Raw genomic sequence first — 18,070 nt, forward strand, 5'->3', positions numbered from 1 at the left:
AGGGCTGCCGCCACCAGCAGGAAGCCGGCGCGGCAAGGGGGTGGACCGCAACGCCTCGCCTACCCTGACGGAGCTGTTCTCGAACATCTCCACTGTCATCTCCTCCTCCTCCTCTTCCTCGTCTACCATCATGCCTGGGAATTTCTCGTTCTCGCAGAACTGGAGGAAGATGGGGGCCCGGGTCGAGTTGCGCTGGATCTCCACCCTCAGGATGCCGTCCCGCGGCCACTTGTCCCGGACGTGCTCCAAGCAGTTGATCGGCGAGCGAGAGAAGGCGATGTGGATGTACGCCAGGATGAAGAGCACAAACAGGGCCTGGGGAACAAGAGACACGGGGCGGGGGGGTTAGATCAGTCGGCTGCAGTTCCTCCTCTTCCTGCTCCCCGTGCACTCTGATCACGGGAATTGTCAGGCACGTTCCTGGTTGCCTGTGGCGAATCTGGGTCAACTCTAGGCAATCAGACGAGGGACTTCTTACAACATGCAATCCTGCTTTTTTTTTAAAGTATTCATTTAAACACATGTTGTATGTCACTCTCCATTTAGAAGCTTTTTTTGAAAAGCTTTTTCTAGGCGATAAATGAACATAAGGTAAGAAAAGCCCTGCTGAATCAGACCAAGGCCCATCAAGTCCCGCCGTCTGTTCACACAGTGGCCAATCAGGAGTGTCTAGGAAGCCCACAAACAAGGCGACTGCAGCAGCATTGTCCTGCCTGTGTTCGCCAGCACCTGATATAATAGGCATGGCTCCTCTGATCCTGGAGAGAATAGGAACGCATCGAGACTAGCATTCATTTTGACTAGTAGCGATGGCTAGCCCTCTCCTCCATGAACCATGTCCGCTCCCCTCTTCAAGCCTTCCACGTTGGCAGCCATCGCCACATCCTGTCGTGGTACAGGCGAGGAGCGAGGGCTGTAAGCGTAGTCTGGAGAACAGTCCAAGGTCATTCACAGTGAAGGCAGAGTCCGAGATATCAATACAGGCAAGGGAAGTCCAAAGCGTTAGTCAGAGCCAGTCCAAGAAGTCAGGATACCAGGAATCCAATGGATAGCAGGGAAACAAGGCAGGGAAACAAGGCAGGTACTCAAGGAGGTTGGTGACAAGTTGCTTGCACAACAGCCAAGCCTAACTGATGGCTTAAATCCCTTCCCCTGCTGCTGTAGCAGCCAGCTGATGCTGATGAGGCTGAGTTCACAGGTGGTGCTTCAGCCCTGCTCTTCCTCATCACTGCTACTGGGGAGGTTCCTCTGTAAAGCCTTCAGCCTAGCACTCTGCCGTCTCTGCTGCATTGCCAGACGGACCTGTTTTCTTCTCTGCTCCAGTGGCCCTGGCGAGGCCTCTGGAGACACTGCATGTTGCAAGGTGTCAGGTCCGACTGGAGTCCTTGAGTTGGCAGGCTGCAGACATGGTGAGTCATCTCCTGACTTTGGCTGATCCTCTATTCTGGCCTCTACCTCCTCTTCATCAGAGGAGGTCTCTGCAGGCTGACTCTCTGCAGGCTGACTCATGACACATCCTGGGGCAGGGAGTTCCACAATTCAACTATGTGTTGTGTGAAGAAATACTTCCTTTTATCTGTTTTGAATCTCTTACCCTCCAGTTCTCACAATACCAGAACTCGGGGTCATCTGCTGAAGCTGTAGGGTGAGAGATTCAAAACAGATAAAAGGAAGTATTTCTTCACACAGGCTTTAAGAAGGGAGTGGATATGTTCATGGAGGAGAGGGCTATCCATGGCTACTAGTCAAAATGGAGACTAGTCATGATGCATACCTATTCTCTCTAGTATCAGAAGAGCACGCCTATTCTATTAGGTGCCATGGAACACCAGCAGGATAACGCTGCTGCAGTCATCTTGTTTATAGGCTTCCTAGAGGCACCTGGTTGGCCACTGTGTGAACGGACTGCTGGACTTGATGGGCCTTGGTCTGATCCAGCAAAGCCGTTCTTATGTAAGGGTCAAGCTGTTTGCTATTCAGCCCTGGAGTGGGCAGGGAGAGACCTGGCAGCAGAGCAAATCCCCTCCAAAGAGGAAGGTGCATGGTCCCCAGTGATAAAGGAGGCTGGCTGGCTTGCAGCAGGAGCCAGGGAGTATCCCCTCTGCATTTGGTAATGGCAGGCCCATCTTGGCATCCCAGGAGAAAGACCAAAGGGAAATAAACAGTCCGGTGAATCATTCACTTTGCCTAACATCGTTTCACAGTTACATAACTTCATTGCAAATATTATTTTTAAAGGCAGCAGTTATTACAAAACCTGTGAAATCACTGTATTAGTTTTTGAAATGAGCATAAATATATTTTTATTTCTAATAAAGTTCATGCTTGACAGATATACTCAGCCGATATCGTCTCACCAGCAGCACCTCAAAGACTAACAAAATTTTTGGCAGGGTATGAGCTTTCCTGACCTACAGCTCACTACTTCTTCTTCAGCTGTAGCTCACAAAAGCTCAATACCTGCCAGAACTTTTGTTAGTCTTTTAAGGTGCTACTGGACTTCTGCTCTTTTCTACTGCTAGTGACCGTCAAACACGGCTACCCATTGTAATAATCTAACCAGCCAGTCGATCAAATCCTTTTTTTTCTGGACAGGTCAGACGGCCGACCCTACGATGGGCCGCCGTCAGCGGGACCCCTTGCTCCTTCGCCCCCGCAATGGACAGCCTTTCCCGTATACCCTAACAGCGGGAAGCACACCCATCCGATACCACAGTTAAGGATAATGTGCCTAGACTGCCACCTGGCTGCCAACAGTGGAACTTCGGCTCTGCCAAAAGTCACCCATGGCGGAAGGAAGATCATTGGTACAGATCACCCTGGATTCAGAAGGGGAACCCCAGTTTAACCCCCAGGAAGCGGTCTGATCTTTTTAAACACTTGAACCACTGGCTTTCTCACTCAGGGGCACCAATAACCTCTCCCCCCTGTTCTTAACCAGCGTGGTGTAGTGGTTAAGAGCGGTGGTTTGGAGCGTAGGACTATGATCTGGAGAATTGGGTTTTATTCCCCACTCCTCCATATGAGCGGCGGACGCTAATCTGGTGAACTGGATGTGTTTCCCCCACTCCTACAGAAGAAGCCAGCTGAGTGACCTTGGGCTAGTCACATCTAGTGATGTTGGGAAAATTTTTTTGGTATAGTTCGGATTCGGCCGAATTCGACCCGTCTGGATTCAGGATATGCCGAACTCCGAACTCCCCCGCTTCGGATCTGTGCAATTCGGCGCGAATTCAAAGTTCGGGGAAAAAATTCGGCCGAATAAAGCCATTGAAAACACAACCGCGCCTTTCCACAGCTCCGGGGGGAGGCATTTTGGGGGGTAAAGGTCCCAAACTTTCAGAGGAGCTTCAAAGGACCCTTCTTGCAAGACCCCCCCCCAAGTTTTGTAAAGATTGGGTCAGGGGGGGCTGAGATATGGGCCCCAAAGGGGTCCCCCCACCCTTAATGTGCATCTCTGAGCAGAGCTTGCCGCCCACGCACAAAGCTCCCAGCCCCGACAAACAGCTGAGCTACGGGGAGCAAGGGCAGGGGCGAAGAAGTTTGCAAAGCAACACAACTGCAAAGCAACACAACCATGCAAAGCAACACCTGACACTTGGGAGTTTGCAAACCATGGAAAGGGACAGAGGCAGCTAGCTATGCATAATGAGCAGGAGGGGGTGGAATTTCCCCTTTTGCATTGGACTCGAGTCGGGAACAGGCAAATGCATTTTTTAAGTCACCATTTGAAAACCAGTTTTGAGCAAGCATCAAAATAGGCCTAACCGATCTTATGAATGAGGGAAAACCTGAGGACACACAACTGAAGCCCCCCCTCAAACCAGGGAGAGAGAGACTCGAGGGGGCACACACACCCCAGGCAGAATGGGGGAAAGCCCCCTTTGGCTTCCCCCCAGAGGTCTTTCACATCACCTGCTTGCCTAGTCCTTTTAAGTGGAGATGCCGGGGACTGAACCTGGGACTTTCTGCATGCCAAGCAGATGCTCTACCACTGAGCCACAGCCCCTCCCCTAAAATAGTTAGAACTGAACACATGAATCTGCCTTATACTGAATCAGACCCTTGGTCCATCAAAGTTAGTACTGTCTACTCATACCAGCAAGGTCTCAGGCAGAGGTCTTTCACATCACCTGCTTGCCTAGTCTCTTGAACTGGAGAGGCCAGGGATTGAACCTGGGACCTTCTACATGCCAAGCAGATGCTCTACCACTGAGCCACAGCCCCTCCCCTAAAATACAGTTAGAATTGAACACATGAATCTGCCTTATACTGAAACAGACCCTTGGTCCATCAAAGTCAGTAATGTCTATTCAGACCAGTAGCAGCTCTCCAGGGTCTCAGGCAGAGGTCTTTCACATCACCTGCTTGCCTAGTCCCTTTAAGTGGAGATGCCGGGGATTGAACCTAGGACCTTCTGCATGCCAAGCAGATGCTCTACTACTGAGCCAAGGCCCCTCTCCACAGCTCTCTAGGGTCTCAGGCAGAGGTCTTTCACACAGGGTTGCCACTAAAACTTTACTTTTCATTTCCCTGACTCCCTGACCAACATATGTCAACTTCCCTGACCACTGTTCAAATATAACCACAAGTTAAAAAATGAAAAGGTCATGTTGCATTAATGCAAGGCTTAATGAAATGTTCCACTCTACAACTACACGTCTCAACTGCAAAAGTATTTGTCAATGTAAGAGATTTAATATCAGCTTCTTTCAACATTAACTGCAGCAACATCTGTTTTGCAATTGCACCAAAAATTACACCAAGATACAAACTTCAACTCAAGTAAACTCTGAATGCCAACAAATGACATAACATTTTTGTTATTGTTTTAAAGGTACACTAAAAATTATATAAACGTTCTATCTAAAATGGTTTCTCTGAAGCCACAGAATAAAACTTATAGTTTTGAAATTGCAGTAATAATCAAGTTAGTAATTAGAATACAAGTAATCTTGCATGGTGCAGAGTAGAAAGTGCTAGGTGTCTGTGAAATCCAACAGCAGCAAAACTCATTTGCAACTCTGTGCTGGGTTTAGCAGGAGACAAAATGTCCATTCCATACACAAGAATGACCCAAAAACATGCTTATCTTTATATGTAAGTTAAATGCAGTACTAGCAGGTAGGGATGAAAACAGTTAGATGTTTAAAGTTTGTATCTTGCTAAATATTTAAACTAGCCTTGCTTTGCAAATGCTACAGGCAGACCTTGGCAATCATGCAGGGACAGAGCTCAACAAACGCATTAGGCTGGTTGCTGGGGGTGGAGTTGAGGCAAAAGGTGGAGCTGGGAAAGGGCATCATTAAGTTTTACTTGTATTCTGCTACTTCTCTATTCCAGTTGCCACAAGAACAGATCATGCTCTTGCAGCAGGTCAAAAATCCACTGCTTGAATATATTTTAATCACATTTTCCCTGACTTCAGACCAATTCCCCTGACTTTCCCTGACCAATTTCCATTTCCCGACTTTCCCAAAAGTGGCAATCCTGTCACATCACCTACTTGCCTAGTCCCTTAACTGGAGATTCCGGGGATTGAACCTGGGACCTTCTGCATGCTAAGCAGATGCTCTACAAACTGAGCCACAGCCCCTGCCTGTATATGTGCATTATCTGCCATGGCCCCCGCCTTGTGGAACGGCCTCGCCTGGCTTTCTGCAAACTATGTGGGACTGAATTATTCAGGAGGGCTTTTTAAAACACAGATAATAGGGCTGTATTGTAAATAAGTGATTTGGAAAGACGCTTTGGTAAAGAGACAGGGACTGGGGACAATATTACTGTGCATAGAACGTACTGTCTGCCGTTGTAAGTACGATCCTGCTACGTAATTCCTGCAACGTTCAACATGCTGTGTTAAATACTTATGCTTTGTTTCAGCTTCGCTCCAGCTCTATTATCAAATTTCTGCAATTCAAACCTCCATTGCATTGTCTATTATTGGACATGCCGTTCTTGTTGACTTAAATTATCTTGCACTGTGTAAAATGACTTGAATCTCAGTGAGGAAGGCGGACCATGAATCATGTAGATAAACACAAATTAACAGCATTTCTATAGCACAGAAGGTCTGAAAACAGTTTAACACGCTGCATTAAAATCGTGGACCTCCCTGCCCCAGGATGTGGTGATGGCTGCCAACTCGGAAGGCTTTAAGAGGGGAGTGGACATGTTCATGGAGGAGAGGGCTATCCATGGCTACTACTCAAAATGGGTACTAGTAGAAGAGTTGGTTTTATATGTTGACTTTCTCTACCACTTAAGGAAGACTCAAACAGGCTTACAATCATCTTCCCTCCCCCTCCCAACAGACACCCTGTGAGGCAGGTGGGGCTGAGAGAACTCTAAGAGAGCTGTAACTTGCCCAAGGTCACCCAGCTGGCTTCGTGTGTAGGAGTGGGGAAACCAATCCAGTTCACGAGATTAGCCTCCACCGCTCATGTGGAGGGGTGGGGAATCAAACCCGCTTCTCCAGATCAGAGTCCACCGCTCCAAACCACCACTCTTAACCACTACACCACAAATACCTATTCTCTCCAGGATCAGAGGAGCATGCCTATTATATGGGGTGCTGTGGAACACAGGCAGGATGGTACTGCTGTAGTTGTCTTGTTTGTGGGCTTCCTGGAGGCACCTGGTAGGCCACTGTGCAAACAGACGGCTGGATTTGATGGGCCTTGGTCTGATCCAGCAGGGCTTTTTTAAGGTTCTTATTTTACTGATTCTTATAACTGCCCCACAAGGCAGATCTGAATAATTATCCCTGGGAACTACAACCGGTTCAAAACACGGCAGCCCAACTTTTAAAACAGCTGCAGCAGATGCCCGGTGTCTTTCCGGCCCAGTTCAACATGCTGGTTATGACCTTTAAACCCCTTCACAGCCTGGGACCTGCCGATCTGAAAGACTCTCTCCCACCATCAGGTGTAAGCCCAAGCCATTTGAGGGGGGGAGGGGTTGTATTTTGTATGGTTTAATTTTGAAACTGTAAGCTGTCTTCAGCCACAAGGGAAAAACAAGGCATTAATATTTCAAATAAATGATACATTAATAAATATGATGGGTGGGGAGGAGAGGCTGAAAGAGAGAATGCTAGCCAGTTCCAGGGCAAAAAAGAGTGCCAGCATGCAAATGAGCATTCAGGCGTAACATTGATTATAACTTTCAACGTATCTTCAAAGTTGCCGGAACGTTAGCCAAAGACCACTGTTGAAGAAGAAGAGTTGGTTTTTATATGCCGACTTTCTTTACTACTTAAGGGAGAATCAAACCAGCTTTCAATCACCTTCCCTTCCGCTCCCCACCACAGACACCCTGTGAGGCAGGTGAGGCTGAGAGAGCTCTAAGAGAGCTGTGACTACCCCGAGGTCACCCAGTAAGCTTCATGTGCAGGAGTGGGGAAACCAACCCAGTTCACTGGATTAGTCTGCTGCTCATGTGGAGGAATGGGGAATCCAACCTGCTTCTCCAGATCAGTCTTCTCCAAACCACCGCTCTTAACCACTACACCACGCTGGCTCTCACACCACGCTGTTGGAGGACCGAGTCACGGCTCAATGGCCTCACACTGCCCACTGAAGCTCTCAGTCCACCCCTCAAGCCACTTGGAATATCCATGTAGCAGATTTCCGTGCATATAATTAATTCATGCAAATTTCAGCGTGTATAATTAATCATATGATATTGCATTATATATTTTTAATTGCACGGTGTTTGTACTGCGTTTTCATTATGACGTGAGCCAGGCTTTGCCGGAGGGAGAGAGGGATATAAATAAAAGTTTATTGTTTGTCATTATTATTATAGAGTTGATGTGACTGAAAACTACTCAACAGCTCGAGGGCCACGAAGACCAGGAAAATGGGAGGGCCGTGCAGGGTGCCCGCTGGCTCTGCCTTGGGCACTGGTCTTTCCTGATGCAGGCTCTCAGCAGTGGTTTTCCAGAGGCAGCCTGCCTGCCCCTGACCCACGGAGCTCACAGCAGAAGAGAGATCTGGAAGCGATTTCTTTTCCTGTTCGTAATCTTCGGCTGGGCAAGGACACAATCGGGAGGTTCTTCAACTGCTGCTGGGAACGAGAGCTAACTTTCAAGCGTCAGAGTCAGTCCTGATTTAGCAAGTTAGGGTTTCACTCACCCCCACCCCCAAGCCACAGCTTTATTTATTTACTTACTTAGGGTGAAGATAGTCCCCAGTGCAAGCACCAGGTCATTCCGGACCCATGGGGTGACGTCACATCCCGACGTTTACTAGGCAGACTATGTTTACGGGGTGGTTTGCCAGTGCCTTCCCCAGTCATCTTCCCTTTACCCCCAGCAAGCTGGGTACTCATTTTACCGACCTGGGAAGGATGGAAGGCTGAGTCAACTTTGAGCCAGCTACCTGAAACCGAATTCCGTCGGGATCGAACACAGGTCATGAGCAGAGATTTTGACTGCAGTACTGCAGCTTACCACTCTGCGCCACGGGTCTCTTTCATTGTGTGTGTGTGTTAAGTGCCATCAAGTCGCTTCCGACTCATGGCGACCCTATGAATGAAAGTCCTCCAAAATGTCCTATCTTTGACAGCCTTGCTCAGGTCTTGCAAACTGAAGGCTGTGGCTTCCTTTACTGAGTCAATCCATCTCTTGTTGGGTCTTCCTCTTTTCCTGCTGCTCTTTCATTACTTATATTATTTATAGTCCGCCTTTCTCACAGGGACTCGAGGCGGATTACACAGAGTGAGTCAGTACGGTGGACAAAACAGGGCTATTCAATAACTGCTGTGTTCGGATTTTAGAAGTCTGGAACCAGCCAGAAAGAACTGAAGCACAGCATAATGTGTTCGCACGACACATGAAGTGGTACAGAAATTACACAAATATTATCCTAATTTTTAAAAAAAGGTAAAGGTCCCCTGTGCAAGCACCGGGTCATTCCTGACCCATGGGGTGACGTCACATCCCGATTCTCCCTTAAGTGGCAGAGAAAGTCAGCATATAAAAACCAACTTTTCTTCTTCTACAGAAATTACATCAACAGGATCCTATTTACAATAAGCTAAACACAGCCGTATAGATCACGGTCCCTGATCATTTATCCAAGCAAGTTTGTAAAATCATTTTGTCCTGAATAAAATCATCTTCAGCTGCCTCCTAAATGTCAAGAGAGAGGGGGCGAGACGGACATCCCTGGGGGGGCTGTTCCATTATCGAGGGGCTGCCACTGAAAAGGCCCTCTTTCCATGCACCCACCAGACAAACTTCTTCAGTCGATGGAATAGTCAAGAGAGCCTCTCCCTGTGGTCTTTTAAAACAGCAAATGGTTATATACGGGGTCTGCCCAACAGTGCAATCTGTCCAGCCTCTACATAGCACAATGCAGATGAACACAACATGAAACTGCCTTCTACTGAATCAGACCCTTGGTCCATCAAAATCAGTAGTCTACTCTGACCAGCAGCAGCTCTCCAGGGTCATAGGTCTTTCCCATCACCTACCTGCCTAGTCTCTTTAACTGGAGATGCTGGGGATTGAACCTGGGACCTTCTGCAGACCAAGCAGATGCTCTACCACTGAGCCACAGCCCCACCCATGATGAGATCTGTGGACTAGGCACTTTGCAAAGCAAGCGGATCTGGAGGACTCACATGAGCAAGCCTAGGGCTACGGCACTCAGAACAAATGGAACAGGGGGGAAAGTTAGCAGTCACCACAAAAATACAGTAATCAGACTTTAAGAACAACCAAAACCCGTCTGCAGCCAGGTGTGTGTGTGTGTGTGTGTGTGTGTGTAGTACAGATGGCCATGGAATGGCCAAAGCTAAAAAACACAGGAGGCCCCCTTTCGCTCCAATTAGATCAGCCAGAAGAGGCTGCTGTCTGGACTGGTAATGTCTCCATCCTGCAGGCACAAGCCACTACCCATTTTGGTCAGCACCTGGTCAGACAGCCCCTTCTGGATCCGGAACTGTCTGCCAGATTTTGCATAATCTCTTGGCAAAAATGGAGGTGGGCTCGGACCAGGCACTCAGCGTAATTGAATCTAAGACACACACACCCCTCCCCCGAGGTTGCCCAATCCAGGAAAGCACCGAGGCTCGCAGGAAGTTTGGGAGTATCCAATGGGGACTCAGGAACAACATTCCCATTCGAATGGACAAATCAAACCTCTTTCACAATACTAGTCCCTCTTGTACCAATCAGAAGTGCCAGTTCTAAATTTCCCTGCAAAGTTAAATTGTGGAACTCCTTGCCCCAGGATGTGGTGATGGCTGCCAACTTGGGAGGCTTTCAGAGGGGAGTGCTCTGCCTGCTTGCAAGTCTGATGCTTTTCGATAAACTCTCTGATCATTCTAATTTGTTATATCTGCCTCCTTTTCTAAGCCCGCTTTGAAGCTCCGTCACTTTTCACTTCGACCTCAAACCTCGGGGTAGACGTGGTTTGTTCCCTTCTGTCGGAGCCCCTGTTCACACGGACCAGGAAGTTGACGCGTCTTGCTCTGAGCACATTTGGTAAACACAATGCCGACAACATTTCTAGGACACTGTGTTTACAGATCCACATTTCAGACTGCACGCCCTCCCAAACTTGCCCCTAGCATTCCTCTTGCATTCCTGATTTGCTACTCATTAGGGACTTCTCTTACCCTGCTATTTTTTGCTAATCAAGTCACTTCCTCCTCCCCAGAGTTGCTTCGGAAAAATCGAATCCTCCAAAGCTACTCCAGAGTAATTTTGCCATCTGTAACATGAAGCCCTATCAGACCGAGACTAAAAGGTCCATCTAGTCCAGCATCAAGTTTGTAACGGGCTGGCTGGCCTGCATGTGGAAGAAGACTGCCTCTCTGCCTGGAGGTTCCATTGTAGTCTGCGAAGTCCAACTTCCTGTTTCCAAGTAGCTGCCAGCAGAGAGGCCCACAAACAGGAAATGATGTCACCAGGCCTCCTTTCCTGCTTCCCTCCCTCAAAGCAACTGGTAATCAGACTGCACCTGAACCTGGAACTTCAGAGATATTTCGTTATTATGGATAATTAGCCTTTAATGGAGCTCTGCTCCTCAATCAACACACTTCTAGCTAATTTTTAAAAGCAATCTTTGGGCAGCCCTCACCAAATCATGTGGCGGCAAAACCATAAGATGGTCTTGCTACCTCTGTTTCCTAATTTCATCCGTTCCTGACCTCTCTCCTCTTCTTTCCTTGTCCCTAAAGCAGTGGCTTTCAAAATGTGGATCTTCACAAAGCCAGAAGGGAGGAGAAACCTGTGGAGAGGACGCTACGGGAGGCCAATCTGGTCTTGCCTTCGCATAAGGCACAAAATGGACAAGGAGTACATCCTATTGCTCAATAAGGCTATACATTTCTAAATACTGAAAATGAAAAATAAAATTTAAAACAGTTCAGTGCAAGATGTGTGGAAGAGGGGGGAAGTAGCGTGGAGTTACTTTGTAAGAGGTTTCAAAAAATAGAGTACGATTAGAAGAGGGTCTCACTTTTGAAAGCTTGAGACCCACTGACTACCCTAAAGACAACAAGGCAGTCCCCCAGGAGCTAATGCAACACTTTTAATTATTGAGGGCATTTTCATTCTTTCCCCCTCCCCCCAGCGCTCAGGATGGCATACATGGCTCTTCCTCTGTTTTATCCTCTAAATCATGTTCCGTTTTAGCCTGAAGAGGAGAAGACTGAGACGTGATATGATAGCCATCTTCCAGTACTTGGGCTGTCATATAGAAGAGGGTGCCAAGTTGTTTTCTGCTGCCTCAGAAGCTCGGACCAGAACCAACGGGTTGGAATTAAATCAAAAAAGTTTCTGTCTAGACGTTAGAATTTGCTAACAGAGTGGTTCCTCAGTGGAACAGTCTTCCTCGGGAGGTGGTGAGCTCTTCTTCCCTGGAGGCTTTTAAGGAGAGGCTAGAGGGCCATCTGTCAGCAATGCTGATTCTATGATCTGTTAGATCATGAGGGAGGGCACCTTGGCCATCTTCTGGGCATGGAGTAGGGGTCACTGGGGGTGTGGGGGGGAGGTAGTTGTGAATTTCCTGCATTGTGCAGGGAGTTGGACTAGATGACCCTGGTGGTTCCTCCCAACGCTATGATTCTAATAAGACAAGTGCATTTTAAATATAAGTAGCAGGTAGCATCTGTCCCTCCTGCCAACCCCACTATTACCTTGAGAAGGACGAAGAATTCAAAGATGCGACGGAAGGAGGGAGGGAAGAGACGGGCATAGGTCACAGCCATTTTGAAGAACAACGCATGGAAGAGGCGATCACGGACGTTAATCAGCGGATTCTGGTTGAGGTTACGGACCCCCCGGTTGTTCCCAGCAGGGGCCCCTGCCCCCCCATTATTGTTCATCGGATGATGGTGGTTATTGGGTTGATTCTCTGACATCTTGAGACTCTCGGTGATGCTCACAGCAAATGCTTCCGGGAACACGGTTCTGTTTCACATGTACGTGGAGAAAGTTCTGTTTCACATGTATGTGGGCAAAATGAGGGTTTAATCAGCCTCAGAAGAGAGAGGGGCTACTCTGCTTGGAAAGGAGATGAGGGTGAGAGAAATCAAATACCCCTTCATGGGAAGACTGCTATAAGTGGGGGTTATTCAGGAAAAAAGGATGGCAGTTTCTGATACAGTCTGGGAGAGCTTCCCCAAAGGGAAGAGAATGGGGCAGTGGTTAACAGATGGCCTAGAGATGAATGTGAATAGCTTTATAACAGGGAAGGGGAGGAGAGACAATCTCTCAAGAGGCCAGAATGTTATTTTGAGAAGGGGGTGGAGAGACAATTAAGCAGTTTTTTGAAAAGGCCTGGTGCCTTAGAATGACAAACCCTTAAAGATGAGAGCTGCAGAACTTGGGGCAGGTGGATTAGGGGAGAAGAGGAGGAAGAGGGTTTATCAGGAGAACTGGGAAGGGGGGACAGAAGTGAGAGGAACTGGAAAAGTTCTCAGCCCACAGGGGGGGAGCCAGGAGTTGCAGCCTTTTAAAGGGGCTGAAATGCTGAGCCACGGAGGTGTGGATTGGATTGCCGGAGAAGGAACAGAAGCTTTGCCAAAGGAAATTGAGGAGGGGGGGAGGGGGTTGAAAAAGCCTACTTCAGGAAGGCCCAATTTTGGGGAGGGGAGAGAAGTTTCACCAGAAGAACCGAAGTGCAAAAACGCCTACCTTAAAAGGCCCCAGTCGAGGGGGGGGGGGTTCGTATAAACGCCCAGTAAGGGATATGTGGGGAAAGCCTTAAAAGAAGCAGCGGCCCTCAAACCAAAACGAGCTGTCCCTTTCAATTCAGAAAGGGGAGGAATGGCTTTTAGTTGGGGGGGGGGATGAAGGGGTCGCGCCCCGCCCCCGATTTAGGGGTTTAAAGACCCAGGCTAAGAGAGTGGGGACTATGGCGACCTCAGAAGCAGGGGGGGGGAAGGTCTAAGCCACCTTTCTCTCTCTCCCGCCCCCCTTACACACGCTCGGACCCCCCCAAGAGGGAGATGGGGGGCGGTCCGGGAGCGCCCCGTCCTCCTCGTTCCTGCCTCTCGGCTCAGTCCCCCTTCGCGTCCGCCAGGGCCGCCGCCATTTTCCTCTCCCTCCTCCGCCCCTCCTCTTCCCTTCGCCCGGTCGCTTCGGTGACGTCAGCACGGGGGGAGGGGGGAAGAGCGCCGAGAAGCTAAGCGGCCGGCGAAAAGGATTCTGGGTGGCGGGAAGAGGGGGGGAGAAATGCCCTTCTGCCAAAGGGATACGGTCAACAGCTCGGCAAGCGACACTATACTTCCGGTTCCCATTTCAATGGGTACGGTTGAGGATTTCTTTTCATATATATAAAATAATTTTTACTTCCAGGCTATATATATATAGCCTTAAAATAAAAATTATTTTATATATACTAAATGCCATTCCTCCCCATAAATAAATATACTAAAAGCCATTCCTCCCCTTATTTTAAGGATATATATGTGTGTGTGTATACATATTTATTTATATATATATATATATATATATATATATATATATATATATATATATATATATATATATATATATATATATATATATATATATATATATATAATTTTTATTTTAAGGACACAGAAAAGAAAACAAGGGGGGAAAGAATGGGGGGAAATCGGAAAAAGAAATATGTCTGTGCCCAAGCTTCAGTGTAACCATACAAGCGTACATCCATCATCAACTTTAAAACTTAAATTAATTTCTAACACGTTATTATCATTCTTCTACGTAGTTATTCATTTACATGTTATTGATACTACAAGTTGTTAATTTATCATTCTTCTACACAGTAAACAGCAAAGGGGAGAAATTGGAAGCACTTATTTGGTAATTAATAATTAGTAATATTATTAATTAATAACGATGATGATGATGATCAGGTCGAGGATTTTAAAAAACGCCTCCAAAGACCACTCAGGTTTAGAGGGAAAGTAGCAAAAGAACTTTACAAGGGAAGCTTTTTTTTTGGTCTGTTTAAGGTGGGGAAAATAGGGGGAATCCAACCGATTGAGCTTTGCTTTTTCACTCTTCTCCACGTCTGCCCTTTGTCTACACCTGTTGATTTTCTGCCTTTAAAAGACTCACAGCTTTTATTCTACCGTTGAGCTTTCGTGAGTCTTTAAGGTGCTGCTGGACTTCTGTTTTGCTAGCATTTTGATTCATCCCTTTGGCTAATGGCTTCGGCTGTTATCTCTGCGACCTTTCCGCGTCTCCTGCTAAGCCCATTCAATTGACGCACCGCAAAAGCAACTTGGGAAAGAGAAGGGGTGCAGGAGTGACCACTTCCGGTCTTAAAGCTCCGCCCCTAACTCCATATGCAGATCGGCGATCCTTTTCCCATCAAGCGCTGCAAACTCAATTTCCCTCGTCCGCGTCCCACAATTTTACAAATTTACCTTGCAAATAAAAACCAAACACACCGGGAAAAAAAAGCTCCGTCATGATTGTCTCCGACATTACGGCTGCAAAAAATAATTTTAAAGAAGAAGCATATCACAAATCCTCACTATAACCTAGTTTACTTAGAAATAGTGAGGGTTTATATAGCCGTGGTAGAAAGGGTCAGTTTGTGCTCGCTTCGGCAGCACATATACTAAAATTGGAACGATACAGAGAAGATTAGCATGGCCCCTGCGCAAGGATGACACGCAAATTCGTGAAGCGTTCCATATTTTGCCTCCTCTGCAAGCAAGCAAGCCTTTCCCCAGCAGGGGAGAGTGCGCAAGCGTGTTTTGCAAAATGCTCAAAATGTTTTGATGCGTGTACATGTCATGTACTGCAAAAAACATCTACAAAAGTCTTCTGACAAATGTTTTCAACGCATTGAGATACTTGTTTTGCAGCCTGATATATCCGTTTAAAGCATTTTGCCGAATAGACAAATGCACACAAAATTGCTTTAAACATTGCTGTATATAGTTGCAATCTGATATATCAGTTTGAAGCATTTTGTGAAATAGATAAATACGCACAAAAAATGCTTTAAACACATCGCTATATAGTTGCAATCTGATATATGTTTAAAGCATTTTGTGAAATAGTCAAATACGCACAAAAATGTTTTAAAAGCATTGCTATATAGTTATATCCTTGCCATCTGATATATCAGTTTAAAGCATTTTGCCAAATAGATAAATACGCACAAAGATGTTTTAAACACATCGCTATATAGTTGCAATCTGATATATGTTTAAAGCATTTTGCGAAATACAAAAATACACACAAAAATGCTTTAAACACATTATTATATAGCTGCAATCTGATATATATGTTTAAAGCATTTTGCGAAATAGACAAATACACAAAGAAATGCTTTAAACACATTATTATATAGCTGCAATCTGATATATCAATTTAAAGAATTTTGTGAAATAGACAAATACACACAACAATGCTTTAAATACATTGCTGTATAGTGATATAATTTTGGGGAAAGGCAAAGTCTGGGTGTATATACGGATCCTCCTACACAGGACTGTCACGCTCTAGGTGGGGCCACCAGGTCTCCCAGACTACAGAGTCAGGTTGCCAATCTCCAGGTGGGGGCTGGAGATCTCCCGGAATTACCCACTATAGATTATTGGTAAAATCCGTCCCCAAATCCCCCACTTCAAAGCCCCCCCCCAATCTCCAGGAATCCCACAGGCTGGAGCTGGCAACCGTGTATGCTGGATCCTGTAAACAAAATTAATGGGAACCCACACACACACACATGGTGCTGCTGACGCATTTCCTGTCGCCTGCCAAGTACTTTTAGAAATGGGGTTGCCAACTCCCAGGTGGTCTATCAAACAAAAAGAAGGACGTGGAAACCCTAGTCATAGAGTCCAATTGCCAAAGCAGCCATTTTCTCCAGGTGAACTGATCTCCATCAGCTGGAGATCAGTTGTAATAGCAGGAGATCTCCAGCTAGTACCTGGAGGTTAATAGAAAAAAGAGACACCACTGTACTGATGCTATATAGTTAGGAAATAAGCACAGGAGCGACACAACAATGTAGTTACAAAATGCAAAAAGATTCTATTGGGAAAGTTACACATAGTAAGCAACAACAATGCAAAACAATGGGTCTAACAAGATCCTATATCTATAATAGTAAAGTCCAATAGTCACTGAACTATCTTACTTCAGTGACTATTGGACTTTACTATTATAGATATCGGATCTTGTTAGACCCATTGTTTTTGCATTGTTGTTGCTTACTATGTGTAACTTTCCCAATAGAATCTTTTTGCATTTTGTAACTACATTGTTGAGTCGCTCCTGTGCTTAGTACCTGGAGGTTGGCAACCCTGCTCTGCATAGAGACCTGGAGGTTGGCAACCCTGCTCTGCATAGAGACCATGGATTTACTTGACGGTCTCTCGTCAAGTCGCAGCCAATTTATGGCGACCCAGTGAAGTGTAATTATTATTTACTTCTGAAATGCTTATTAAATAAATCAGCATTTTGGTAAGTTAATCATACACTGATTATATTCCTACATTTGCAGCATGCCTGTAATATTAGGTGATGTGGAACACAGGCAGGATAATGCTGCTGCTGCAGTCGTCTTGTTCGGGGGCTTCCTGGAGGCACCTGGTTGGCCACTGTGTGAACAGACTGCTGGACTTGATGGGCCTTGGCCTGATCCAGCAGGGCTTTCCTTATGTTCTTATGTTCAAGACAAGAAATAAACAGGTGGTTGGCTGCTATGTAGCATCCCCGGACTTTCTTGGTGGCCCCTCATCCAAGTACTAACCAAGCCTGACTAGGGTTTCCAGGTCCCTCTTTACTACCGGCGGGAGGTTTTTGGGGTGGGGTTTGGGGAGGGGAGGGACTTCACTGCCATAGAGTCCAATTGCCAAAGCGGCCATTTTCTCCAGGGGAACTGATCTCTATCAGCTGGTGACCAGTTGTAATAGCAGGAGATCTCCAGCTACTACCTGGAGGTTGGCAACCCTAAGGTTGACCCTGCTTAGGTTTCAATGTCTGACAAGATCAGGCCATTCTGGGCCATTCAGGTCAAGGCCATTTTATTCCTACTATGCGCAATTTCGAAAACCCCTCATGTCCCTCTTTAATATTCTTGCTTGAGGCACGTTTTGGGGAGGATCAGACTGGAATTTCTCCACTCTTCAGGCCTGCGTGAAAAAGGTAAAGCTCGGATAGTCCAGGCAAACCTCTAACTATTGCTAAGTTCATTGCCAGGGAATCACCACATTGGTCTCGTAATGCTTGACAAAGATTAGTCCACCTTAAGAACAGGTTGCCGTCTCTCCACCCACCTTATGCAGGCCTTTATTGGAATTTTTCTTTTTAATCCTTCTTGTGGTTTACCCCTTGGGTTGTTTGGAACCCTTTGTGGACTCCATTGCTTGGTTACTGGCGTGTACGAACACAGCAAGGGACCAGCAAAGAGAGGGACGACATCTCGCAAAGCACGCTGGAGAAACCTGCCGAGCGAGGTTGAGGATCGCAGGAAATCTAGAGTACGAGTCAGAATCCAGTGGATCACGCAGGCTGTCTCGCAGTACAGCGGCCAGGACTCTCCCCGGTAGGTAGATCCCCACTTTACCGCCTTGTGCTTTTAAGATCTGAGCCTAG

At 46.8% G+C, this 18,070-nt stretch overlaps 1 protein-coding gene and 1 non-coding gene across 2 annotated transcripts in view; one reads left to right on the forward strand and one right to left on the reverse strand.

Annotated features, from left to right (window-relative positions):
* Positions 1-12,414, reverse strand: part of TMEM259 (transmembrane protein 259) — a 35,913-nt gene extending 23,499 nt beyond the window's left edge. The window contains exons 1-2 of the mRNA XM_056845138.1: positions 12,154-12,414; positions 64-315 (exon numbers count right to left, since the gene is read on the reverse strand). Of these exons, the coding sequence (XP_056701116.1) occupies positions 64-315; positions 12,154-12,378 (477 nt within the window). The 5' untranslated portion in view covers positions 12,379-12,414. The remainder of the gene's footprint in view (positions 1-63; positions 316-12,153) is intronic.
* A 2,639-nt stretch (positions 12,415-15,053) lies between these two features.
* On the forward strand, positions 15,054-15,160 carry LOC130474041 (U6 spliceosomal RNA). Its single transcript, XR_008933192.1, has one exon. It is a non-coding gene; the product is annotated as a U6 spliceosomal RNA (small nuclear RNA).
* The last annotated feature ends 2,910 nt before the right edge of the window (positions 15,161-18,070 follow it).

Source organism: Euleptes europaea, chromosome 2 (genome assembly GCF_029931775.1).
Source record: "Euleptes europaea isolate rEulEur1 chromosome 2, rEulEur1.hap1, whole genome shotgun sequence".
NCBI classification, from domain to species: Eukaryota; Metazoa; Chordata; class Lepidosauria; order Squamata; family Sphaerodactylidae; genus Euleptes; species Euleptes europaea.